Here is a 27,769-nt window from a genome sequence, read left to right on the forward strand (position 1 = left end):
GTGATCAAATCCTTGAAAAAACTCAACTTCAAAGGTTTTTGGGTTGTTTAAATTATGTATCTGATTTTATCCAAAACATCAGGCCCATTTGCAAACTACTATACCAAAGGTTAAAGAAAAATCCAAAACTGTGGTCTGACAAACACACCCAAACTATTCAAAAAATTAAGTATTTAGTCAAATCAATCTCTTGCCTCATTTTTATTAAGTCAAAAGAAAATCTTATTGTTGAAACTGATGCCTCTGATATCAGATATGGAGGAATCCTAAAACAGTGTCTAGATAAGACCGAATCAATAATCCGATTCCATTCAGGAATTTGGAATGACACACAAAAGAATTACTCATTGGTAAAAAGGAATTACTTGCAATAGTTCTTTGTGTTCAAAAATTCCAAAGAGAATTGATTAATAAAAAAATTCATTATCAAAACTGATTCTAGAGCCTCAAAATTTGAGTTGGAAAAATATGTAAAAAATCTTGTCTCAAAACAAATTTTTGCTGGATGGCAAGCTATACTGTCTTGCTTTAATTTTGAAGTGGTGCCTATAAAAGAAGAATAAAACCCCTTAGCTGATTATCTATCAAGGGAGTTTCTAACTCCAAAAATTTCTCTCCTTTCTAAAAACTCTCTCTCGAAAGACGATGAGTACGAAAAAGGGAAGTGCTAGAGGAAGAACAAACTCTACCTCTTTAAAGGACAATCGCCCATCTTCTTCTAATTTTGCACCCTCACCTATGAGTGCATATCAATATGCAATGGATTTAGGGTTTACCATGGTAACCCGATCCAGAGCAAGATCATCCGACATACGAATTGGATCTCCCACAGAGTCATCAACTTCACATAGGCCTTCAACCAATCTCGTCCGTCCTTCTGGCGAAGTCATTCAAATGAGGCCTCATGCCTCTCCTTCATCCAATAGGGAGTCTACTCCTCCTACAACTTATTCACAGGTTGTCACTCCTGATAAACGGTTTGTGCCAAGACCCGAGATCAAATCTTATTTTCAAAAACCTATCGTTGTTTATAACCCTATCATAGAATCTGAATATCAAAGTCTCACTTTAGAAAATACATCTTCAAAAATCTTTCCAGAGAACTTTAATTTTCTTCTAGAAGACCTCAGAAAAACAAGAAAATACTATGAGTTAACTCATGTCCTAGACAAAAATGATTCTTCAAAAATTGCTTATTCAAAATTTAAAATTTTCAAAGCAATTAATCCAACTCATTGGAATCAAGGAATTTTTACAGAAAAATCCCTTTCCAAACCTTTTGTTCCGCAATCCTACTCCTACCAAGATTACATTAAAGCTTGGTATAGAGTATTTTGGTTTTCAAATAGGAACCACTCATGGTTTATTTCTTTTTGTCAAAACGCCTACAAAATTAATTTTCCCTTATGGTTTATTCAATGGTGGAATAATTTTGTCTTACAGACGATATTCTACCAACTCCAATTCAAGAATCATATTTTTATTTCTTAAGAACAATTCAAAAGAATTCTTTTCAGAATTCAATGAGGTTTTGCCTTTACTTTCAAAGTCCATGGATATTTTGTTAGAGTTACAATACAAAATCATGTCCTCAATACAAGATGTTGGTTAAAAATCTTAAAATCAAATGGTGGGAAAAATACAATTTTCAACATGCCACCATCAAACACATAAAGGAATGGTTGGCAGAGAACGGATATCTACAAGACATTGATCAAAGAAAGAACGCTGAGTTCTTAAATGATAAATCCAAACTTTTAGCAGCACTCGCTCAAGCCACAACTGATGCAGACTTCTAGAGATTATTATCAACAGCAGTAAATATTTCTTCATCTTCAAAGTCAGCATCTTCTTCCATACATGAAGATGAAGAGCAAGCAGATCCGAAATACGATCTGGACGATCCATTTCTCGACTCGTAACCTATGTGAACTCCGAATCCAAAAACTTGTTTTAAAAAAAAGATCAATATAGGATCTTCTAAAAGAAGATTTCTATTAAGTAATGAACATTCTCATTTCTAGTGTAATTGATGAGTAAACTTTGTAAAAATTCTAGTTTACTCTGTAAATATTGTTCTGTCATCCAGAAGTCCAAGGAAAAATTGAAAACAACAAGCGCAAAAAAAGACCAAGTCCAAGAGCTAAAATGAAATTATGTATTTCATAGAGCGTTCGACTACGTTCGATGGTCCCGACCGTAAGTCGCAATAGTGAAGCGAGGTGAGTCTGTTGGTCAGTCAGTAATCCGTCGTAGGAAATACAATTAATGGATACATGATTTACTACTTGCAAGAAAGGACAAAATATGAAAAAATGCTTCATTTTCTCCATGGATCAATGGCCGACAAATCTTAATATATTTCCTCTCTTATTATGTAGATAATTAATATAAATAATAAATAGTTTCATAAATATGAATAAATAGGCTTAGTTATTAAAGTTAGGTAATGGATTAGTAAATATCCATTATGTATATTAAATAAATATAGATAAGCTTAACTTTTCCAACGTTTGCCATTTTTCTTTTGTATAAATAAATTTAGTTTTAAGTATTTAAGGATCAAAGAGAATCTTATCAGATAAGTAGTCCTGTCCTGTCTGATTCAATCTTATCTTCTTTCTAAAATCTTATCAGATAAGGGGTCCTGTCATATCTGATTTGATCTTATCTTTTAATTTTTTTCTATATCAATTAAGATTGAAATCCGAGGTTTATAAATAGACTTCCAAGTTGTATTGAAAAGCACATCGCGAAATATTATCGAGCTTTAAAACACTAAGCTCTTAATATTTCGATTGCTTCCTTCTTATAAACTATCGATCCTAATTCTCTTTGCGGTTAGCATCGAGCAATTGGTATCGGAGCCTTTACTAAAAATTCAATTTCTTTTCAATTCGTTTTCAAATTTCATTCCCTGGGAGAAGAGTTTGATAATTTTAGTTTTTTTCAATAAATAATGCTCTAGCATGAGCACTTAGACACCTAAGGGTCATAATGAATCTAGATGTTCAGATTCATTCACATCTTTAATGCATTTTTAGAATCATTCACATTTTAATATGTACTTATTTATTGATATGTACTTTCATTTATTAGGGAAGTTGAAAGGGCATAAAATTAAATGTTGTGTTCTTTCATATAACATTTTTAACTAGTATAAATAAGGTTGTAGTTTCCACATTTTGAACACAACTTGAATTTGAATGAAATTTCTCATAAAGTATTATCTCTCAAGCTCTATGCTTTCCTTTGTATTCTTGTTTAGAATGCATGCTTAGGACTTTCAATCTAGTTTGATTAATTAGATTGTGGAGAGTTCGAAATCTTGAAATTAGGAATAAGTTCACCTTTCTTCTTGATATTTGATCAATCTTTCCAAGCCAAAATCTGTTTAGCTTTCTTGGAGTTGTTTAACTATTTGTTTAATCGAGGTTATTCTTATTAGTGTTATGGGGGTTCACCTAAAATAAGGGAAGTTCTCAAACGTGATTGAGGTAGCTCTGTTTATCAGCATCTGCTCTAATGCATCAACAAATGGGATATTAATGTGAAGTTGCTTCAGGATTTCCAAAAACTTGTGAAATTGTTGTTCATTGCCTTTCTTCTTTGGGCAACTAGGAAATGGAGGAGGCGGCAATTGATTAAAAGGAGATGTCTGTGTTGGACGCCTTTCTACATGCTTCATATCACCTGGAAGTCTCCACTTCCTTGTTTTTATGTAAGTCATTATTTTGCAAGGAAGAAGTATTGTTAGTTAAAGGAATAATGAAGGAATAAAAATTTTACTTGAAGAGTCATCCATGGCATTAGCACTAGAAGTAGAAGTTCTATGTTCAAAGTTTGTGATACGAACGAAGAAATCAGAATTGAATCAAATGAAGAAGTTGAAGAGATAATGCAATGCTTGGAAGTTGAAAAGTTATTTGAACAACTAAAAAGTCATAAAATTAAATGTTTATGGAATTATGTATTTATTTAATGTTATGTGTTTTCATTTATTATAGTAATTGAAATGGCATATAATTAAATGTTGTGATCTTTCATTTAATATTTTAATTAGTAAAAATAAGGATGTAATTTCCACATTTAAAATAAGAATTTGGATGAATGAAATTTGAAAATTCTAAAATGTAGAATTTTGTTATTGTGTGTTCTTGTGATAGAATGTATGAATATTTGAAGCATTCAATTAAGAATTGATCTACCTTATTTGTGGAGTGCTTTGAAGATCAAGTGTTTATGGGAGTTTCTAACTTTGTCCAATCCTTAGTTTATTAGATCACCTAAGTAACTTGGATCTAGCCTATCTTAGGCGTTGAAATCAAATTGATTTTAAGGTTGTTGGGGTTGAGTTCTTTAGGTCTTGTTATTTAACATGGTACTTAGATCCAACGCCTAGGGGTTCTTCTCAGATACAAATCAAAAATCAAAATTGATTCAAATGAAGAAGTTGAAGAGATGCAATGTTTGGAAGTTAAAAAGTTTTTTTGGACAAAAGGTTTTTTGGACATCCCAAAAGTTATAAAATTAAATGTTTAGGGAATTATGTATTTAATTATTTACGGGTTTTTTTAAAAATATAACAAATCGGAAAAATATTTATACTGTATAGAACAATTTTGAAAACAGAAGAAGCCCACAGGCCCACAATAGGAAATAACAAAAATACCACATTCAACACGCGATTAATCGATCACACATGCGCGTGTAATTCTTCTTCTAAACGATTATGATACGCGCTTGTGTAGGAAATGAAACACGATCATGTAGGTAGTATCAACACAATTATGTAGTTCTTTTTAATGATAAGAAAAATGCTTCAAATCTAAACGATCATGTTGACCACATTAAACGATAAAATTGACTATGGTACGCAATCGTTTACATCATATTCACATGATCGCGTAGTTCTTTTTAAACGATGGAAAAAGGGCTTGTCTAAATGATCGCATTGACCATGCTAAAAATCGTGTTGACTAGGTAAGCGATCGTTTAGATCGTATCCACACGATCGTGCAGTTCTTTTTAAATGATGGAAAAATGAATTTAAATCTAAACAATAGTGTGATATAATTAATACATCTATGTACGTAGTGATAGAAAGAATAAAATAATAATAAACACCTATCATAATAGTGATAGAAAGAAATAGATAAACATAGATATATATATCTATCACTTAATAAAAGAATGAAATGTACAAAACAATAATAATAACACAATGCACGAATAGACGATTATGCAGTGAAATAGTATATATTAAATGATCGTTGGACCATAGTAAACGATCATATTAAATGCAGTAAAAGGTCATGTTGACTTAGGTACACGGTCGTTTGACCATGGTGATCTATTAAATATAGTAAACGATCATGTTGATATGAAGTAAACAATCGTGTTGATAGTGGTAAACGATAGTGTAGTTCAATGTAAATATTCGTGAAAAACTTAAAACTAACGATCTTTGTAATGAAATAATTTTTTTTTATAGTAATACTTAAATCTTCTAAACATTTGAAACGAAAACGAAATTTAGAATTCTTACCACAAACAAAAACAAAAATGATCTTCATAATGAGATATAGAATTTTTAGTTTAATGTAAATGATCGTGAAAAACTTCTAACTTACGATCTTCATAATGAAATACAAAATTCTTACAATAATACTTAAATCTTCTAAACATTTGAAACGAAAACGAAATTTAGAATTCTTACCACAAACAAAAACAAGTGGTAATAGTGGCAGTGGAGTGGAGAAAGTATTTGGTAGTGAATTTGAAACTAGAATACTTTGTGATCATATTGCTAGTCAGTTAGATCCCAAAGTAACATTTGATCCTACAATTAGATTCCAAAGTTATAGTAATTGATCCTACTCTTGTATCATTGCTTCCAGAGAAGTAAATCTTCGTGTGTGTGGATTGGAAAACAAAAAGCCCAGGACCCAGAAAAAACAATAGAAATATATGAAGGTAAAAAGCATGTGAATCATATTTACTCTATTGACAAAAACAAGAGAAATACCCAAAATGTGAGTTTTGAGGTTAATAAAAGAGTTTGTTTCTAACAAATGAACTTCATCCAAATTTGTTTACCTTTTCTTTTGAATTTCGTAGGATGTTAAAGTGACTTTGAAGCAAAACTCAAAGGACAAATATTCTTTTCAAAATAAATGCAACCCAAAATAGTATTAACCTTTTAGGGTTTAGGGTCTGATAGAAGGTTGCATTATAAGCAAAGAGAAATCATCTACGAAAAGTGATAGGAAATTGAAATCATTTTTTTTCTCATGACTTCAAAACTACTATACAAGGCTTTTATTTGAATTTGATGGTGAATTTTTCAAAAGAAAGAAATGATGATATTAACCGTCTAGACATCAAACTATTAAGTAAATTTTATTTAATAATTTTAATGTAATTTTAGTATTTTTTTTCTCCAATTTTTATTCTTTTTATGACATTTAGGTGGAAGGTAGAAAACGAATACTTTATTGGATTAGTTTTTTTATTAAGGTACGTTTTTCAACAATTGTTAAAATATCTAGTATAGAACAATTCTAAAAATGAAAAAAATCCACATGCCCACAACAAGAAATACCAAAAATACCCTAGTCAAAACGCGATTAATCGGCCACCTGTGTGCACGAATAATCTTTTTCTAAACAATCGTGTACTAATACAAGATCGTGTAGTTATTTTTTAATGATTGGAAGAAGACTTCAAATTTAACGCCATGACAAACGATCTTGTTCATTATGAAAAACGATTGTGTTGATCATGGTAAGCAATCGTGTAGTCCAATGCAAATGATCGTTAAAAACTTCAAATTTAATGATCGTGTTGACTATGATAAGTGATCGTTTAGATCATATCAACACGATTGTGTAATTCTTTTTAAACGATGGGAAAAAGACTTCAAATTTAAACGATCGTGCTGGCCATAGTAAACAATCATGTTGACTATGATAAGCGATCATTTTATTATATTAACATGATCATGAGTTCTTTTTAAACGATGAGAAAATGGCTTCAATTTAAAATGATCGTGTTGACCATGGTAAACCATTCAGTTTTTTTTTTAAACGATGGTAAAAGAGCTTTAAATCACGTTATCTTGAATATGAGGAAGATGGAGTAGCTTCAAATAATCTTGCTGAAAATGGTGAAGATGAAACAAGAGATTTAAACCAAAGAAAAAATTGTTTAAAAATATAAGAAATAAATTTGGAAGAGGAGAGAAAAAATTTGGAAGAAAAGATGAATACATCGCAAAAAAAAAAAAAAAAAAGAGAAGTATCGTGAAGGACAAATCTAAAAATTATGAAAATATTTTACCGGGTTGATGCTCTTTTATTTTTCTTGGATAAATATTTTTTGTTTTCGTTACATTTTAAGTAAATTTACCTTAATTATTATGGAAAACTTATAACAAAACACCAAATTATTTACGGCCGTGTAACAAAACCCATAAAGTTAGCTATTTTTTAAATATTCCAGGTTTGCCCTTTCATCTTTTTCTCTTCCTCCTGTGATTTCTTTCATCGTCTTCCTCTGCAATTTCTTTCCTTTCTTATTTTCCTCTTCTTTTTTTATGTGATTTCTTTCCATCATCTTTCTTATTTTCCAATTGTCTTTCCATCATCTTTCTTATTTTCCAATTGTCTTTTTATGTTGTTAAATCTTTCAATCGTCTTTCTTCTTTTCCTCCTTTTTTCGTTGCGATTTCTTTCTATTGTCTTTCTTTTCTGATTTTGCGATTTCTTTCAATCGTCTTTCTTGACAAATCTAAACGATCGTGTACCAAAAGAATTAAAAAAATCGTTTAGCCAAATCTAAACGATCGTGTAGACAAATCTAAACGATCGTATAAAAAAAATAAACGATGGTGTAGCAAAAGAATTTTAAAAAATCGTTTAGCCAAATCTAAACGATCGTGTACCAAGTTTTGAAAGAAAAAATCGTTTAGATTTGGGCCCAAATTAAACGATCTTGTAACAAAATTAAACATAGAATTGAAAAAAAATAGATTGTAGCCATATCTAAACGATCATCGTACCAAATAATAACCAAATTTAAACCATCGCAAATATATTAGGCATACATTGAGACATTTTTGATATTTTACACGGTGTGTATCTTTAAATACTTCGATCTTTTTTATATTATATTGTTGAAAAGACTCCTTTTATTATTTTATTTTAGCCCTTAAAAATGAGAAAAAGGAAGAATTCCATTGGAGAAAGAGAGAAAAAAGAGCATCAGATGCTCATGAAATGAGGAATGAGGAAATGAAATGAAAAAGGAAGCGCACTCATCGATTCAAATTCCCAACGAAATCCAGTTCATCGGATTCAGAACTTACCAAACTTACATTCTCTTCCTCCATCCTTCATTCCTCTTCCGCCTTACAAGTCAGACCGCTGGGGAATCTCACTTCCACACGTTCCCGGAGCCATCATCGCCGGCCTCCCATGGCCGCCGCCGATAACTCATCATCCACCTCTTCATCCTCCTCCAACCCTTTTATTTTCTCCCCCGATTCTCCCCCTACACTTGCTCTCACGCCCCATCAGATTAAGCTTTGTTCCCAAGCTCTTGAGGCCTTCACGGACAGGCTCCAGAAGCCTGATGTCATCAACCAGGAGTTCGCTCGATTGCAGGTTCAGCTTTTCTTTTTTATGCTACATTGATTTGGATTTTGGTTATTTCTCTTTGATATAGGTTATCTCTGTAAGAAGTTGGCAAATGATGGATGTTTGTATTAAGATTTAGATAATGATATTCCTGAGTCTCTTTATTCATTCTACTTTCTTGCTAATTGAATTTTTAAGCTTTGCTTGGGAAGTTTCTAAATGAGGTTCTAGTTTTGTGGAATAGATTAAATGGATTTTATGGATTTATCAATTTTGTGTATCGATGACTTGGATTTTGTCTACGAAGCACGTACGTTTTGTTTGAGTAACCTGTCCATGTCCAACACATGTGTCGGACACTTGACATTTCAACAATTTATAGACACGTAGAAGTATAGACATATATCGGGCCCTGGTTGTTCGAAGTGAATACAAGGATGACATTTGTTCGGGACATATGAAATATTTGCGAGGCATGATCAAGGGAAAAAATAGCAATATACAACGAAAGTAATAAGTCTTAAGAGCAAAATATATCACACTCGCTTTGTTAAGCATGCAGTATATAAACTTATTATTGATTTTGAATTTCATTCCTATGTAAAATTGATATACATTTTAAAACGGTATCTTTTAATTAAAATGTCAATGTTATGTCTATGTCCTAGATAAAAAAAAAGTGTCGCCATGTTCATTTCTAATCGTTTCGGTCTGTTGTGTTAGTAATTAGGATTTTATTTTACCGTTTTTAAGTTGATCAATGTCTTGAATGTTGGCAGATCATTTTTCTATGTTCTAATTCTCATACACTGTCATGTCATTGTTGATTCAGGCCAAGAGAATAACTGCATCTGATATGAGGAGAAGTTGCTCTGTGGCACTTGACAACGTCAACGTAAATAAAAATCGTTACATGGATGTATTACCCTGTATGTTTGGAGATAGCTTTCAAACTCTATGCTAGAATTTTTGTTATACTGAATTCTCTATTTGAAAACTAAAAGTTTTGCTTTAGTAGTTGATCCAAATTGATTGCTGGAATATTGTATAAATAATTTCAGTTGATGAGACTAGAGTTGTACTTGACTCATGTAAGGATTACAGACCTTCTGCAAGGGGTTATATCAATGCTAGCTTTATTTCGGTACGTACAACAATTTTTCTTTATTTTCCTTTTTGGCCAAGTACAATAATTGATATGCTTCTACTTGGATAATATTTTGGTACAAGTATCCCTTTTGAGTTTCCTTCCCAGCCTATTTGAACATTGGTAATGACTGTTAATATGCAGACTTCCTCCTCAAAAAGCCTTTCTAAGTTTATTGCCACACAAGGTCCGTTACCACACACTTATGAGGATTTCTGGGAGATGGTATTTCAGTATAAATGCCCTGCAATCTTGATGCTTACTCGTCTTGTTGATAATTACAAGGTACTATTCTGTATGGACCACATGGTAATTTTAATTTCCACAAGATTTCATTACGATTTTATACGTTTTCTAAAACCTATTGCTAAATATTTCTTGTTTATTTGAATGTGAGAGTTGGACGTTTCGATTGAATTTTAAGTGTAGTGAAAGTTTTTAAACACGTTGAGTTATTTTAAACTTAAGTAGCATCTCTGAGTTGTTTCCTTAACTCCTTATCTCAAATTTCAGTTCTAAGAAAGTATAGAAATCTTTAGAAGCATCACAAGTAGAGTGCAACAATGAACATAGCGAGTAGTTTGACATCGTGCATATTTACTGTTTTTACCCCTTGTGAACTTGTCATATGAGAACTATAGGTGATATAGGCTATATTAATGAATCAAATGGAGAAGCAAATCAAGTCAATTTCCAATATTGCCGGTATACAATGAGGTAAAATGTTAGAGAAATAAATCTTTTATCAAATAAATTGGGTATTTTAACAGAGACGTCCTTGAGAATACTGAGAAGGTTGATGGTCAAGAGAGTGAGATGGTCTCAAAGAAGGAAGAATCATCTGAATGCTGAAGAGAGGAAAAAAGATAGAAAGAAAACGAAGTCATTAACAAAAAAAGGAATAGACAAAGGGGAGGACTGATAAACTATCGATATTTGAGGACCTTTTGAGGGGGCTGAAACAACGTTGAAGGTGGTGGAGTCGGAATTTCAACGGAAAAATTGTTGACAATTGCTGATAGAGATGAAAATTTGAAGGACGCATGACACAAGTGTCTTGAAGAGGTGGCGAAGGGATTAGAAAGGGGCAGTTGTTAAAAAAATGGAAAGAAAGGGAAGGAAATCATCAACGGTGGCCATGACCCACGGTGAATGCATGTGGAACTGGAGAAGAAACCCCAAGGGAGATGCTGATGCAAATCTCGTGCATTAGTGCATATCCGTAAGGAAAAAGGCAGAAAATCGATTGGGTGAGAAAATCTTTATCACGGGAATGGTAATGGCAGAACATTAATGTGGGGGAAGGGTATATTTGAAGTTGCGCTCTCATCAGCTGGGAACTTCGCTGAAGTGTGCAATGCTCCTGGGTTCATGGGACCTTTTCGAGTACTTTCTCATATTGGGAAGTTGGCTAATCATTTGACAAAATCTGACTCTGCTTCTATTTACCTTGTGTTTCACGTCTCTCTACTCCAGATAGTTGTTGGACAAATGATGCTGTTGATTCTGTTTCCTCTTAAAATTGACAACAACTTGATGGTACTTGTAAACCCCATTGAGCTACTAGAGATACTTGCTTAACTAATGAGAACATGTCGGAGGTCCTCATTTGATAAGAAGGCAATCCATCTACTCCTACTTGGGAAGGCATCGCAACCGTGGCTTCACAGTTTCTAAACTTTCACCTTGAGGACTAGCCCCCAATCCTGAAAAGTTCACTCGAGGAAGGAAAAGGTAGAATATCAAGGACTGGGGAATAAGAAAAGTGAGGATCAAGAAATGGGGAATTGAATCAAGAGATAATGAATTGGGTAGGGGGAATTGTGGAGAATACGAAAGGGTGAGTAGAATTTACTATAAATATCAGTAGAAATTATGTTCAAGGCATGTTTTATTTTTCTGGTATTGACGTATTGTAACCATAGTCTTATTGTAAGGAGATAAGGGACTCAAAATTTCCTAATTTATATCACATTACTGAATTCTACCACTATTTCGTTATTCCTGCTGAACTTTCTTGATTGTTTTATATCATTGTGATTTAGAACTTTTCTTTCATGAGGAATTGTGAGTTATAACTATAGGTGCCTAACTTCTAATAACTTTTGCAGATGGTAAAGTGTGGAGATTATTTTCAGGCAGAAGATGGTCCTAGAGATTTTGGTAATCTAATTGTTGTCTCTAAATGGATAAAATCTTCCAACTCCTCTCTTATACTGCGCCATTTGGAGGTGAACCATAAAGAGGTAATTTCTTACATGCTATATCCACTTGTGTGTATAACTTCTATACGCCAATCAAAAGACAAATACTTATGATACATGCCCCCAATATGGTTAACTGTAAGTAGGGATCAGAAAATTAGGGGCAAAAAGCCAATGTGAATGGACTATTTTAGTGTCATATAGTTAGGGGGTCAGCCGGGTATATCTCGAAGGTGGCGAGCTGAGTTAGAATTAGCATGTGCGTGTCTGTGAGAGAGAGAGAGACATATAGAGGACAAATAAAGAGCAGATAAAGTTGGGCATAGAGAAAAAAGTGTTAGGGTAAGGATTCAAATCATAGGAAAAATAACGCTAAAGAAAAAGGACAATATCAATATCTTTCTAGAGGGCTCTCTCCCACTGGAAATCTGGTCGATTCATCAAAACTGTGCATTTCCATCTCTTCCTCTATAGTACGAAGCTGGTGGGTTTTTTTTTTTTTTTTTTTAATTAACTAATCTGTTTTTATTCTTACACAAAAAGATAGAGGAATGGGTGCTAGTGCTAACAATTATGGAAAAGATCAGTTAGACCTGTGGTACAGAAACCGAAAGAAAACAATATCAAATTGAAATCAGCTCAAGGTGAGAGATGGCTGTAACCCCCTTATGGTCAAGTCCAAGAAAAAACTTATTCTTACCTCAAGGTTGAAACACTCTACATGGTTGGTTATTTCAATCATGTAAGACTGAAGCAAGGCTTACAAAATGACATGGTTGAAGTCTCAATTTCTATTTGTTAGAATTAGTGGGCATAGGGTATTTTTGGAAAGATTTACCTAATTTCTAAATATATCCTTTTTCATTCCATTGTGTATTCTATTTATTCTCCCTCATTATACCTATTATTTATTGGAAAATAATAAAAGAACAACAATATTGTGTTTTTTATCCCGGTACTCAGGTTTCCACGTAAGCTTTGGTTTCATATTTATTGCTTTCGATATGGTATCCGAGCAAAGTAACAATGAAACCCTAGAAAACAATTTAGGAGAAACCTAGACCAAACCAGAAGCCGCCAATGTCGTCGTCGCCGTCGTGAAAAAATTAGTCCACCAGATTTAGAAGCCGCCAATCTACACAATAGGCCAACCCTTGCCGTCGTTCGCGCAGCCCTCCGGCCAGATCAACCTCACGCGCAGCTCCTGTTAGGTGCATGGGCCCAGCGCCACCGTCTGCCCATCTTACCTCCCTGTCCAGCCTCCTTTACGTGTCGTCGTTTGTCCAACCGTCCTACCCTTCCGGTCATCCACAGCCCCACACACCACCCATGCCCTCCAGACCACAACCCTTCACTGCAAATTTGTCAAATCTGTAAATCTATCAAATCTGTCAAATCTGTAAATCTATCAAATCTGTAAATCTATCAAATCTGTCAAATCTGTAAATCTATCAAATTTGTCAAATATGTAAAATCTGTCAAATCTGTTTTCGTTCACGTGCCGCTGTCCATCGACCCTTTACAACAACCTTTTTTTTTTTTTTGTGGTAACGAGACTAACCAACTTCATAACATATCAGGGGTTGAAGTGGACGAGTCTTTGGCACATTCCAAATCAACCGAGTTGCCGATGCATTCCAAGATCTCGATAATTTCGCTCCCTAATTCGCCTTTGGATTATATAACTGACTTTGCTGCTGCCTTTAGTGCTCGGTCCTCGACCCATGATAATGAGAAGAATAGTGGGAAACCAATCTCGGTATGTAAGCACTGCAAGAAACAGTGGCACAACAAGGATCAGTGTTGGAAACACTACGGTCATTTCCCAAGATGTAAGAAACGTTCCTCCAATGACAAACTAAACTCAGGACGTGCCTATGTTAGTGAGACTGCTAGCACCTCTCAGTTAATTGGCCTTATTGCAAGCCAAACTAGCTCCCCTACTCTGGGTGCCGTTGCTCAGTCAAGTATGCCTCAGTCCCTTGGCCTTATCAATGTTGACGGGAAGAATCCCTGGATTTTAGATTCGTGGGCTACAGATCACTTGACAGGTTCTTCGGAGCACTTTGTCTCTTATATCCCTTTTGCCGTTAATGAGAAAATCTCGATAGCCAATGGCGCTTTAGCCCTATTTGCTGGCAAAGGACGAATAATTCTCTTTGATGGTCCCTCTTTCCAGAATGTTTTGCATGTGCCTAAGCTTTCTTACAATTTGTCATCTATCAATAAGATTACCCGTGAGCAGCACTGTAAAGCTACTTTCTTACCTGAATATGTTTGTTTTCAGGACTTGGACTCAGAGAAGACGATTGACACTACCCGGCATAACATGTGACTTTACATCCTTGATGATGATACCTCTGGTAGTAGTATCTCTAGGACTAGTTTACTATCTTCCTATTTTAGCATTCCTGAACATGACCTCATGTTGTGGCATTTTCGGTTAGGTCACTTGAACTTTATTATATGAAATATTTGTTTCTCCATCTATTTCCTAAAATTGATGTCTCCTCTCTATCTTGTAATGTGTGTATTTGGGCAAAACAACATTGGGTTTCATTTCCCTCACAACCATATAAATCCACACAACCGTTTACTCTTACCCACGGTGACGTTTGAGGTCCTTCCAAGGTCACCGAGGATTTGGGAAACGGTGGTTTGTAACTTTCATTGATGATCATACCCATCTTATCTGGGTCTATCTTATCGTTGATAAATCTGAGGTTTTCTTTATTTTCTAAAACTTCTATCACACTATTGAAACACAATTCCACACAAAGGTTGCAATTCTTCGCAGTGATAATAGTCGGAAATTCCAAAACCGTAACCTTATTGAATCCCTAGCCTCCAAGGAGCTTGTTCACCAAAACTCGTGTACCTACACTCGTTAACAAAATGGGGTGGTCGAGAGAAAAAACTGTCATCTTCTGGAAGTAGCCCATTCCCTTACGCTATCTACTTCCCTTCCTTCATATATGTGGGGAGATGTTATTCTTATAACATCTTATTTAATCAATAAAATGCCTCTCGTATCCTCCACTTTCATACTCCCTTAGATTGTCTTAAGAAGTCCTACCCTTATACTCGTCTAATTTCTGAGGTTCCTCTTCGCGTGTTTGGGTGTACCGCTTATGTCCATATTTCGACCCTAATCAGACCAAATTTACCCTTCGGGCTCACACATGTGTGTTTGTTGGGTATCCCTTCATCGGCGTGGTTATAAATGTTTTCATCCTCTGTCTAGGAAATACTTCATCACTATGGATGTTATTTTCAGTAAGGACCGACCCTACTTTCCTGTTAACCATCTTCATGGGGAGAGTGTGAGTGAAGAGTCTAACTGTACCTTAGAGTTTATCGAACCTACTCCTATTACCGTGTTTGACTTGGACCTTCGTCTCATTGTCCTACCCACAACTAAGTTCCTAGGAAAACGTATTACAGAAGGAATCTCAAAAAGGAAGTTGAGCCCACTACTAATCAGCTGTCGGCTCCAACCCAAGACTCTGAACCTCTTTAAGATCAAGGTATGGAAAACCCTACTGAACCTTGTATCAATAATAAGATGAGTGAGAACGACAGGTTTGATGTTGTTCTTGAAAATGTGGAAGAAAAAAACAGTGGTGACAAGACTATGGTTAGAGCAAAAACTTGTAATAATGAAGTTGAATAGGGTCAAACAGGGAAACTTGATGAGTATGATCCCTCTCTTGACATTCCCATTGCTATGAGAAAAGGTACCAGGTCCTATACTAAACATCCCTTTTGGAAGAGATGAAGGCTCTTGAAAAGAATAAAACTTAGGGAGATTTGTGCTCTACCCAAGGGACACAAAATTGTGGAGTGCAAATGGGTGCTCTCTCTCAAATACAAAATAGATGGAATACTTGATAGACACACCACAAGGTTAGTTGCAAAGGGATTTACTCAAACCTATGGTGTGGATTATTCATAAACTTTTTCTCTAGTTGCTAAGTTGAATATTGTTAGAGTCTTGCTATCTGTTGCTGTGAATAGAGATTGACCTCTACCAGTTGGATGTTAAGAATGCTTTTTTGAATGGTTACCTAGTAGAGGAAGTCTACATGAGCCCCCGCCTGGATTTGAAGCCTAGTTTGTTCAACAGGTATGTAAACTCCATAAATCCCTACACGGTCTGAAACAGTCACCTAGAGTATGTTTGATAGGTTCACTACTTTTGTCAAGTCTCAAGAGTACAGACAGGGCATTTTGATCATACTTTGTTTACAAAGGTTTTTAAGACAGGAAATGTTGCAGTTCTGATAGTTTATGTGGATGACATTGTTTTGTCTGCAGACGTTCAGACATATATCAGTCAACTAAAGCAGAGAATGAGTGATGAATACGAAATCAAGGATTTGGGAAATTTGAAATATTTCTTTAGAATGGAGGTGACCAGATCTAAAGAAGACATCTTTATGTCTAAGAGAAAATACACCCTTAATTTGCTAATCGAGATAGGTTTGTTGGGATGTCGTCTTGCTGACGCTCCTTTTTGAATTCAATTGTAAGCTAGGAAACTCTGATGATCAAGTTCCAGTTGATAAATAACAATATCAGTGCCTTGTGAGTAAATTGATTTACTTATCTCATACTCGTCCTGATATTTTCTTTGCTGTGATATTTCCTTTCCTACGAGGAACACAGAAGTTGTCAACAAAATTCTGAGATACTTGATGTTTAGAAAGACAGACAAAAAAACCATTGAGGCATATACTGATTCGGTCTAGGCAGGATCTGTTGTTGACAGAAAGTCTACCTCTGGTTATTGTACCTTCGTTTGGGACAATCTTGTAACCTGGAGGAGTAAAAAGCAAACTGTTGTGGCCAGGAGCAGTGTTGAGGCCGAATACCAAGCTATGGGTTTGGGGATATGTGAGCAAATTTGGCTTAAGAAAGTTTTGTCTAATCTTCATCAGGAGATTGAGACACCATTAAATCATTTTTGTGATAATAAAACCGCTATTAGTGTTGCTAACAACCCAGTTCAACATGATAAAACTAAACATGTTGAGATTGATCGACATCTCATTAAAGAAAGACTTGACAGTGGGAGCATATGCATTTCGTACGCACCTTCGAGCCAACAGGTCTCTAATGTTCTCATCAAGGAGCTTCTCAGACCGAACTTCGACTTTTGTTTTAGCAAGTTGGACCTCATTGATATTTACGTCCCAACTTGAGGAGGAGTGTTAGAATTAGTGGGTTTGGCCCATAGGGTATTTAGGAAAAGATTTACCCTAATTCCTAAAATCTTTTCCTTTTTTATTCCATTGTGGATTCTATTTATTCTCCCTCATTGTACCTATTATTTATCAGAAAATAATAAAAGAACGACAATATCGTGGTAATAAAAGAACGACAATATCGTGGTTTTTCTTCTAGTACTTGAATTTTCATTTAAGCCTTGGTTTCATGTTTATTGCTTTCAATACTATTCATCAAATTGAACCAATGCTTGAAACAATTAAAGGAAATTCTCGCCCTGGGACAAAATATGGAAAAATAAGATCTCTAAAACAATTAAGAGATTAAAATTTTTTCCAAAGCTAAAAGGCAATAAAATTCCCTAACAAATAATAATCAACGATCTAACAGATCTCCTTAATGCTCAAGTATATTCCTAAAATGATGGAAGGAAAATAATCAAATACGACAACTTCTAAAAAGAGGAGGGTTGTTTAGGTTGGGAAATTGAAGTGTTTGCAGGTAGCTGGGTGACAAACCAGGTTAGAGGCACCGTGGCCAACAAATGATGTGCTCAAGGTTGGCATGCACATAGAGATGTTCACGGGGCAGGGTGGGGATAGGAACCCCCCAACCCACATTTTCGATCCCCATCCCTACAAAATTTCCCTGTCTAGTTTTGTGGGAATTGGGGTTTCCCCGGGGGTAATTTTCGGGGATCAAGGTTACCCACATGGGAAATTCCCCATTGTAAAGGGAGGAGAAATGCTGGCGACAACTGGATATCTTGAAATTAGTGACTAAAATCGAAGAAGTGAAGGTCGAGGGTGTGAAATTGATGGGTGTGTATTCTCAAATTGGCGACAGCATGAATGTTGAAGAACTGGTTGAAGGTCAAGATGGATATTGCTTTGAAATATTGAGGGTGAAGGAATGAAATTGTGTGAATTTGAGATTGAAGAAGCTGAAATTTGGGTCTGTAATTATTAATAATGTGAAGCCATGAAGGGTGTCGGACTATGAGCATTTTATGGGTATTCTGACAATGAAGGGGGTGCGGTTATATACATTAAATGGGGTGGAGATGGGATCGGGGAATATAATCCCTATCCCTGTCCTCATCTAGTAAACATGGAGAAATTTATCCCCCATTCCCTCCCTGTCGGTTGCTTAGCCATCTAGAGGACAAATAATTAAATAAAAACAAAAGAAAATTAAGAAATGAATAGCAGAATTAGTTGAAGAAAATGGAAGAAGTCATCTTTTTGCTTAGCCATCCATCGGTTGCTTATCAAAAATGATGGAAAGGAAGAAGATTGGTTGGAAATAAGAAGAGATGTTTTTAAATTTTCTAGAAGAGAGTTGAAGGGTTGGCTGCTGGAATTAAAGTAATGTTGGCTGCATGCCAACTGAACCGCCAAATGGCAAAATTTCTACCCCCTTTACTCAAGAACTACTTTTTACCCATTTATAAAGCATTTCTGTTCCTTTATTTTCTCAAATATTTCTTTTCAATATTTTTTTAGTTAATTTTTCTTATTAATCTTGTTTACATTTTAACATTTTAAAAATCCAAGTATTTTTCTTAATCTATAATTGTCAAAAATAGTATTTGCGTTGCTTCGGTCGAACAACTTTTCTTGTCGCCTCTTGCCTTAAGGCAATTAAAGAGTTTGTCGCAAAGTGTGTGTTGAATGAATATTTGGTTTTGAATTGCTTCAGGAGTATTCCACATATACCAAAACTAAGGAATTAGGGGCCGTATATTGTTGGTCTGATACCTACAAAATTTTGAGAAATTAAGAAAATCAAGTGCATCCTCTCTCACTAGAATATTACCTCTTTTACTTCTATTCGTTAGATGTTATTACAATTGTCGAAAGAAAGTGAAAAACGAAAATGGACGAATTTAGTGTGTGCAAATTAAATTCATTTCATTTAATTTGTTGTTTAACGTCAAAAGTTTCAAAGTGATTGAAACATCAACATGGATGGATATTTCATTGACAAATTTAACATCTGGAATTTAAATTTGTTGAATTTGTAGTTACTTTTAATTTTGTTTTAATTTTGCAAGTAACTACTCAATTGAGTTATGTTTGGCCTTTGTTTCAATGTGCTGCTTATTTTTATTTTATTTTATTTTATTTTTGGGGAGTAGCTATATTATTAGCGTATGAGAACAATTTCTTTTTATATATGTAAGTATCTAGGCTCGCTTATGTGCACCTCGGCTAATCTCACGGGACAACCCGCCTAACCCTGCAATATTTAGCTGTCAAGAAAACTCATAGAAAATTAATTCCTTGGTAGGTGGTCATCATGGATTGAATCTATGAGCTCTTAGTTAGCTATTGAGACCATGTCTCCTTTTTTTACCACTAGGCCAACCCATAGTGATTCCTATGAATAACAATTTATCTCTTCTCCCATTCCATTTTGATGGTCTCTCTTCTCTTTCCTCTTTTGATCTTGAGTTGAGTTAAGAGTAAGTATCCAAGAGTTCTACTAGATTTAGGTAGTTTGAGATTGTTAAGTTGAGTTAAGAGTAAGTATCTGAAAGTTCTATTAGATTTAGGTAGTTTGAGGTTGTTTTACTCTAATTATTTGTTTTATCTTGTTGAGACAATCACTTCTCTGCAAAGTGAAAATTATCTTTAGGACAAGCTTCGTAAGCGGGCCTCATGTAATATTGAACTTTTCTCAAGATCTTGATGGTTTGGTTATTGTAATTTATAATCACTGTTTTTCCATTTAGTTTATTTCTTTTAGTTTGGAAATTATTGTTATATAGTGTGTACACGTTTATTTACATTGTAATTGCCAGTAGTGTTAGTTAAGTTATACTTAGTTCGCTAGTGTTACTCTATATTTTGGATTTCTCCAACACTATTTATTGATCCTTCTGTTGTCCTCTTCTGTGCTTTCACTGAGCTCTAGTCACGTTTGTCTCTCCATCGACTTTGTAGTCGGAAGAATCTGTGGCTGTTCTACATATTCAGTACCCAGAATGGCCTGACCATGGAGTTCCTAATGACACACTTGCTGTTCGTGAAATGTTGAAGAGGCTGTATCATTTACCTCCCGATCTTGGCCCAATAGTGGTGCACTGCAGGTATATCCTATGTTCATCATGGTACATTCAAATAGTGCTCGTTCACTTTATCTGAGGTTATTTCACTTCTTCAGTGCAGGTATTGGAAGAACCGGAACATATTGTGCAATTCATAACACAATTCAGAGAATCCTTATTGGAGACATGTCTGCTTTAGATCTTGTCAGTACCATTTCTTCATTTAGGTCCCAGCGAATTGGAATGGTTCAAACACTGGTAAACTAACTAACCTTTTATCCTTCTCTATATCTGAGAAGTACATGCATAATGTCACACTATTCCTGCGCTGGTATAACCATGAAGGCCGTTCTCCTTTCCTTCTTTTTCTTCAGAAACAGAGAGAACAAACAAATAAACAAGCTTATGTGGAATGTAAAAATGTTACATATTTTGAACTGGTTTTCCTCTTTAAACCACCACCTAATAAGCACGAACGAACACTTTAGTTTAGCTACGTGTCAATGTTCGACACATGCTAGAGACTTGAACACTTTGATAGTTGTTTGACATGTTTGGAACATTTGTTAGTGTAATAGATGTAGACATGCTAAAAGTCAAAATAGAACCAGTATTAGTTAAACATGCACCAAAGACTGATTGCATATACTAAATAGACACATATATGATCAAAATAATAAAATTTGATAGCGAGCGAAATACATCAAACTAATTTTTCAAGCATATAAATGCATAAAATCATTGACTTTGAATTTGGATCTTGTTTAAAAATAATAAACATTTTTGAACATGTATGTTTTAATGAATGTGTTTTTACCGTTCCATGTCCTAAAATTTTAGGGAAAAAGGATGTGTTATTGTGTCTGTAGTATTCATGCATGTGGTTCTTAGTCCACCACCGTATTGAAGTTCGAAGGAATCCAAAATTCTCCTATAAAGTCACCTGGAATTGCAAGCATTCAGAGCTGCTGACTTGCTTGGATCCCTCAAACTCATTTTCTTGCAAGAATCACTTGGTTCTAAATCATGTTGTTTTTCCTATTTCATAACTTTTTCTCGTACACTAATTATGTTTTTTCATCATACAAATAATTGTGATTTGTGATTTTTTTTTTTTTTTTTACTTTTATCATTTTCATGGAGTTCCTTTTCCACTCATAACAAACTTGCAAGTCCTGTGTCTATTAGGATCAATACTTTTTCTGCTATAGAACTATCGTTGATGAACTAGAAGACCTTATAGCTGTTTCACAGTAGAGGCTCGAAACGGTATGGTTAGTTCTCGGATGCCATCTTCATAACTTGTTTTCTAGTTTCTTTTAGTATTATGACATTTAACTTAAAAAATAAATAATATTAACGTTCCCCCTCCCTTTATAAAGTTCTGCAGGATATCGTTTCCAACCCAATTGCAACTGCTCGTTAATCTTTTGACTGACAGACTAAAGATGGACTATATGTGGGGTCGGGATCTCACTGTTTTAGATGTATAAAGAACTTGCTCGATTTTACCTCTCAGCATTCATGAAATCAGCAGCTGTGCTTCCAGGAAGTTGATTTTCTTGAACAACCGATTATGAACAATCTTAATTCCGTTACAGAGAATGTGCTAACCACTAATTCTCTTATGGTGCTCAGCATCGAGCATTTCAATAATTGCTTAAATTGAACAGAACTGAACCATTATGAATTCAGGCATTGGATTTTTGAGCTTCAAATATTTTGTGGCTAACATTTGCCACCCAAGTCATTGTTCTTGGGTTTTTTGGAACTCCCTTGCACCGTTACGAGTTTATTACCTCCTTCAGTTTGACAATGGCCTTTCTTGAGTATGCTTGATTTTAAGGATTCTGCTTTTAACATAAAAGCATATAGACTTAGAGGATTGGAGTTATAGTGTCATTAGTTATAAAATTAAATTACAAATCATGTGCCAAAGTAAGCTTAGGTTGTAATTGCCACGACTTTTCTCTTTCGAAATTGAACCGATCGAAGATTTGATCTTTCATTCTCACGTTTGTATAAAAAAATTACAAACTTAGTCTATATTTGTGGACAAGAGTGCTGAAGGTTGACATGACATAGGATGATTTGGTTGGATGCTACTCAAGAGAGTGGAGCTTAAAATTAAAATGTATTATGTCTATCACATCATGTTAACGACATGTTGGGTACAAAATGAGAATTGACTTAGATTATTGTTGTTTGCATGCAGCAGGTCATGCTAAATTAATACCTGATAGTTTAATATAGCCTAATAGTTTAATTAATTTCACAAGAAAGGATGTTAACACAAGATTACTCCGAATTAAAACTTCCACAACTTTTTAATGATCAAATTCTAAAGGTGTATTTCAATCTAGCTCAGCCTCTAATTGATAGATTAATCAAAGTCGTGGCAATTCTTTGACCAACTTGATCTTTTATTTGCGTGTCCAAACCAATGATGAAAAGATTCTGTCTCAAGAAATCAATCTGCTAGATTAGTCAACATAGTGTTTGGTGGTTTGACAAACCAAAAAAGAAAAATAAAAATCAATGAAACTTCCTCTCAAATAGAATAAAGTCTTTGATTTTTTATTAGGACCTCTAGAAAAGATAGGAAAAACATGTCCCATCCATGTATAATCTCTCTTTGGTAAGGTAAGAGAATTTCCATTACTGATAAGAGAGAGATCCGTCTATTTTTCCTGTTCTTTCAACTCATATTTTTGCTTTGTATAAAAATGTTAATGTTATGTAAAAAAGAGGAAGAAAGGACTAAAGTGAAAAACAAATTATTCAACAAGCCCGCCCATCAATCATGTTACTGTCTCATTGAGCTACTTCTCTCCAACAACTAACGGTCAAAAACTGCAAAAAGATCAAATGAAATAAAAATACAAAGGGGCAGGGAGTGGAAGGGGAATGATGTGTGGGATTCAAGTAAACTATCTAATTAAAATTATGTTGAAATGGATTTCATATAAATGGCAACAATACAATCAGTTTTCTAAAGTTGCAATATTCTCGAGACAGTTCTGCATTTGCAGATTTACATTATCTGGAAGACAATGTCCAACCATAAGTTTGTATTGCTCAAACTTTAATCCGTCGAGCCTTAAGGCGGTGTTCTTGCAAGCCCTTGTATTTCCTGTAAAAGATAAAAGCATTGGCGCCGCATATAAGAAACCATATTATCAAACCCCTCCCTTCAAGAGGGGAAAAGGTAAAATAAGAACAGTTGGTCGTCTTTTTTTATATATAAGACAGACAATTTCATAATCCGAAGATATCCAATTGGACATTAGGGTCCAATCATAGGGTATACAAAACCAAAAAAGCTGATTATTATAATAATTATTTTTTTTATTGGAAACAACGCCTTTCATTGGTTATTTGAAAATGGTATAGCAAAAAACAATTTACTTTTGCAGTTTCCATTTACCTTTTACCATTTGCAACTTTCGTCACTATGTAAAAGAATGCTGTGCAGATACACACCCAAAAATTTCAGTTAAATGTTTTCCCAAAAATATATATGTGTGTGTACGTATGTATACATGCATGTATATATATGTGTGTGTGTATATTAGTGAGTTCTTGAGTAACTTGGACATATCTCGACTGCTCTTAGCCAACCATTAGACCGTCAAATACATTTGGTTGTTGATAATAATTCTCAGATCTGGTTATCATGATTTAAACCCATTTCCACTTAAAATTTTTACTGCACATTGGTGTTATTGATCACATGTCCATACATGATGATTACTAGATTCTCTCTTTTCTAATCCAAAAGATTGCTGCCATATTTGATTGATAAGGGATGGTAATTCATACGATATCAATTCTTAAATAGGTGGTCACATAATAATTTAAACCAATTTTCTATAGAAGCTTTTAGATTGAATATAAACTTACCACTTAGGTCAAGTAAATTGAATACAACGGGGCAATTGCTGATACTCCTCACCATAGTAATTGCAGCCCACACATTCTGGTAGTCCTCTCTGGAGGCTCTAATAATACATAACTTCGTGATCGGATTTACATACTTAACTAAACAAACACCAAGAAGGCAAGCCATATAAAAATTTCTGTGTATGATGTTAACACAAATGGAAGTTGAAGAAATTATCTACCTTGAAAAGATCCAATTGCGGAAGCAAAACCACATTCCCCGAAGTTGAGAAGAATACTATCCTTGATTGCTTTTGAAACATTATATTGGGTAATGATAATAGGATCATCTGTTTTAAGGTTTTTCGTTGGATCCAAGAGAACTTAAAACACCATGTATCGGTTTTTAAACCTCACCATTGCTTTGAACCTTCTAACTTCAGTAACGACTTATGCCTAAAAGGAAAGGCAACAAATCTAATCTCAAAAACTGAATCTTCCACAATAAAAGCAGTGAGTCAAAGATAACTAAAATAAGCAATCAGTTTTGTTGAGGAAAAATGAAAGAATACAAGAGTACGAAAATCCAACCTCCTAAAAGGGAACCCCACTAAAGAAAAGGAGTCCCAATCAAGCCAGATAGTACCTATAGAATAATTTTAAAAAAAAAAAACAGTCAAAGTTGAAGCCTAAAGGAAACACAAAACCTAATGACACATACATCACTAGGTTCCTTGTTCAACCCTGCAACACTCAGTTATCCTTCTCTCCAACGATGCCACATTAGCACACGCCCCCACCAACCACAAGAAACAATTCCCAAAATAAAATATGGCATATCTGGATAGCCCTATCAAATCAATCAAATTCTTTCATGAACATTTAAAACGAATAAAAATCTTATCTCTCGATGTGAGAGAAGATCTTTATTTATTGAGGAAAACTTAATACAAGTTAGTTATTTAGTAACTAAGTAGTTCTAACAAACTAAAACAGTAAACTAGTAAAGCAGTAGGTTTAAGCTATTTGAATTACATCATTTCACCCCAGAGCATCAAACTCGTCCTCCAGTTGGGTCTGCTATGTAAGCTGGAACCAATCAAGTGCATTGTACCTTTTCAGGTCTGCAGTGGTTAAAACTGGGCTGATGTTGATCCATTCAGGCAGCTCAAGCTTGTGGGCACTTGGCTCATATTTAGCTATTATTCTACACGGGCCAATCTGTCATGTCTTTTAACTTTCCATAGGTTCCAGCTGGGAACCTCTTCTTCTTCAAATGGGCCATTAATAGGTCACCAATTTGAAAACGAACTTCCCTTCTCTTCTTGTCTTTCTCCTTTTTGTAAGATTTTGTAGTCTTAGTTAGATGTTCTAGGACTTCTGTGTGAAGTCTTTGGATTCTTTCAGCCATGTTTTCTGCTTCTTCTTGTAGTTCCACTTCTTTCGGTAGATTAGTTAGGTCAAAGGTAAGCCTCGGGGCTTTAGTATATACAATTTCAAAGGGACACTTGCTTGTGGTTCTATTCTTTATGTTGTTAAAAGCGAATTCAGCTTGTGGAAGAATTATATCCCATTGCTAGTTTCCACTTAGGCATCAAATCAAATTCCCCAATGATCAGTTAGTTACCTCTGTCTGTCCATCAGTTTGTGGATGTGCAGTAGTACTAAATTTCAGGGTGGTGTCGAATTTCTTCCACAAAGTTTTCCAAAAATGGCTAAGTAACTTGGTATTTCTGTTGGAGACTATTGTTTTAGGAATGTCGTGTAGCCTTACTATCTCTCCAAAGAAGAGCGTGGCTAAACCACACGAAGAGACAACATGGCCATGTTATATTATTACAAACCAAAAAGAGAAGCCACAGTGAGATTCACAACTGTAAGCAAAACAGACGAAACCAAACAAGGCTCAACCAAACCAAACAAGGCTTAACCAAGCAGAACATATATTTGTTTGTTTATACAATCTCATGTTCACAATGCCACCGGTAGAAGAAGGTTTCCGGTTTTATACTAGTGGCTTTAAAAGATTTTGGGAATTGGTTTTTTTGTTATTCTTTCTAAGTTTTCTTGCTAAACATCATTCTTGGTTGATATCCATAGACCTTAAAATGAATGCTAACTAGGGGTTTTTGATTATAGTTTGATGCCTCATTCCTAACTACCTTTATATTTGTGGCTGCATCTTTCCACTTGGATCTCACAAGCACCTAATTTCCGGTAAATTTTCAATTCTTTTTAATTATTTATATTAATAAATAGTTGGGTTTTTAATTCCAATTAGTTGAGTTTTCATATCACAAATATTAATAAATAGGTTAAGCAACAAAAAGAGAATCAACAATACAAGATCTCTAACATAGCTTTCAACAGAAGCAGAACAGACTTGACATTCCTCGTACCAGGAAAAGATAGAAACTAAAAAGCTAACTGCCCACTTCAGCTTAAGCTATTGTTTTGTTTTTTTGGTAAGAAACCAAGACTTTGGCCTAAGCATTATTAACAACTCCCAGATATTTCTATCATGCTAAATCCATAATACCTACAAAATATCTGAAATTCGACATATCCTTAAAAAGAATGTTGTTTTCAGGAGTCCTAGTTCAAAATCTAACAAAAAGAAGACACAACTAATTTCTCAAGCACCTGATTCCTAACTACCTTTATATTCAATTATTTCAATATGCTCATAGATTCATCGTGAGAAAAATATGTTCAACCTATGCAGAAGATATAGTAAAGATAGTCTTTTAGCTTCTTACAGTCTACAGACCCTTTTGATCGTCATTTGTATGTAATAAGCTTTATCAATCAACAAAATTAAAAATGGAAAGAGGTTTCAGATAGCGAAACTTAATCCAGGTTATAGTATAATGAATAGGGAAATAATCATGTTCAAATGTTGTATCTCTAATCTATAAATTTAAATGTGTTTCCTAGGTTCTAGGGGAGATGCATGTTCTATTTTTACTTCATAGCTTGATACATGTAAAAAGGTCACATTCTTAAGAAATATTAAACTAGACCCAGAGACTATTAAGTGGAGCACGCAATCAAACTTACATCAACAGTGTGGTAACACTGCAGCAGCTAAATTGGCAATAGTACGATAATTTAATTTAGGGGTCATAAAGAAATGGAGGCTGAGTTGCAAGGGTCCCTACAAAGAAATTATAACTTATAAGGAAAAAAAAATTCCCTGTGACTTAGTGCATCATTCATTCATTGGAAAAGCTAGCAGAGGCGGCAGCAACAAACTTTTGGATTTACCATAACCATCCCTGAAATGATTCAACATTTGATGTTTGACAATAGTGAATCTAACAATTGTACACAAAGATATGGTCATATCAAATTGAAATGAATAGAGAAGTTTTTAACCTTTGTACACTGAAGATTCGAAATCTCTCGTATTAGATCATTTCGATATCGAGAGATGGAAATATTGACATTTACTTTAGAAAGCACCTAAAGACCGTTGTTAGGTTATAATTTTTCCTAAATGACAAGAATAGTAAGCACAAAAACAAAACCTTTGTTTTGATTTAATGCTAGAAACCAAAAAGGAGAACAGAAGGGGAAGACAATGAGATAAATGAGGATATATCACCTAACAATG

The 27,769-nt window shown here is 34.6% G+C and overlaps 2 protein-coding genes across 7 annotated transcripts; one reads left to right on the forward strand and one right to left on the reverse strand.

The window, feature by feature from the left end:
- Nucleotides 1-8,218: 8,218 nt before the first annotated feature.
- On the forward strand, nt 8,219-22,087 carry LOC103494974 (protein-tyrosine-phosphatase PTP1). 5 transcript variants are annotated; one of them, XM_008456377.3, is made up of 9 exons: nt 8,219-8,666; nt 9,472-9,568; nt 9,701-9,783; nt 9,931-10,071; nt 11,898-12,032; nt 20,168-20,313; nt 20,388-20,529; nt 21,460-21,540; nt 21,654-22,087. In XM_008456377.3, the coding sequence occupies exons 1-8, from the start codon at nt 8,478-8,480 to the stop codon at nt 21,526-21,528; spliced, it is 1,002 nt and encodes a 333-aa protein (XP_008454599.2). In that variant the 5' UTR covers nt 8,219-8,477; the 3' UTR covers nt 21,529-21,540; nt 21,654-22,087. The 5 variants fall into 5 exon arrangements, with proteins under 5 accessions (XP_008454599.2, XP_016901601.2, XP_008454600.2 ...); XM_008456378.3 differs by having other exon boundaries at nt 8,221-8,666; nt 21,460-21,545; XM_008456381.3 differs by having other exon boundaries at nt 8,221-8,666; nt 21,460-21,545; nt 21,662-22,087.
- Nucleotides 22,088-23,197: 1,110 nt separating this feature from the next.
- On the reverse strand, nt 23,198-24,773 carry LOC103494973 (probable ribonuclease P/MRP protein subunit POP5). 2 transcript variants are annotated; one of them, XM_051083121.1, is made up of 3 exons: nt 24,396-24,773; nt 24,175-24,307; nt 23,198-23,404 (listed from the first exon to the last, which is right to left on the reverse strand). In XM_051083121.1, exons 1-3 carry the CDS (start codon nt 24,501-24,503, stop codon nt 23,256-23,258), a joined length of 390 nt encoding a protein of 129 aa, XP_050939078.1. In that variant the 5' UTR covers nt 24,504-24,773; the 3' UTR covers nt 23,198-23,255. The 2 variants fall into 2 exon arrangements, with proteins under 2 accessions (XP_050939078.1, XP_050939079.1); XM_051083122.1 differs by having other exon boundaries at nt 24,175-24,272; nt 24,396-24,772.
- Nucleotides 24,774-27,769: the final 2,996 nt, after the last annotated feature.

This window comes from Cucumis melo, chromosome 4 (assembly GCF_025177605.1).
Source record: "Cucumis melo cultivar AY chromosome 4, USDA_Cmelo_AY_1.0, whole genome shotgun sequence".
NCBI lineage: Eukaryota > Viridiplantae > Streptophyta > Magnoliopsida > Cucurbitales > Cucurbitaceae > Cucumis > Cucumis melo.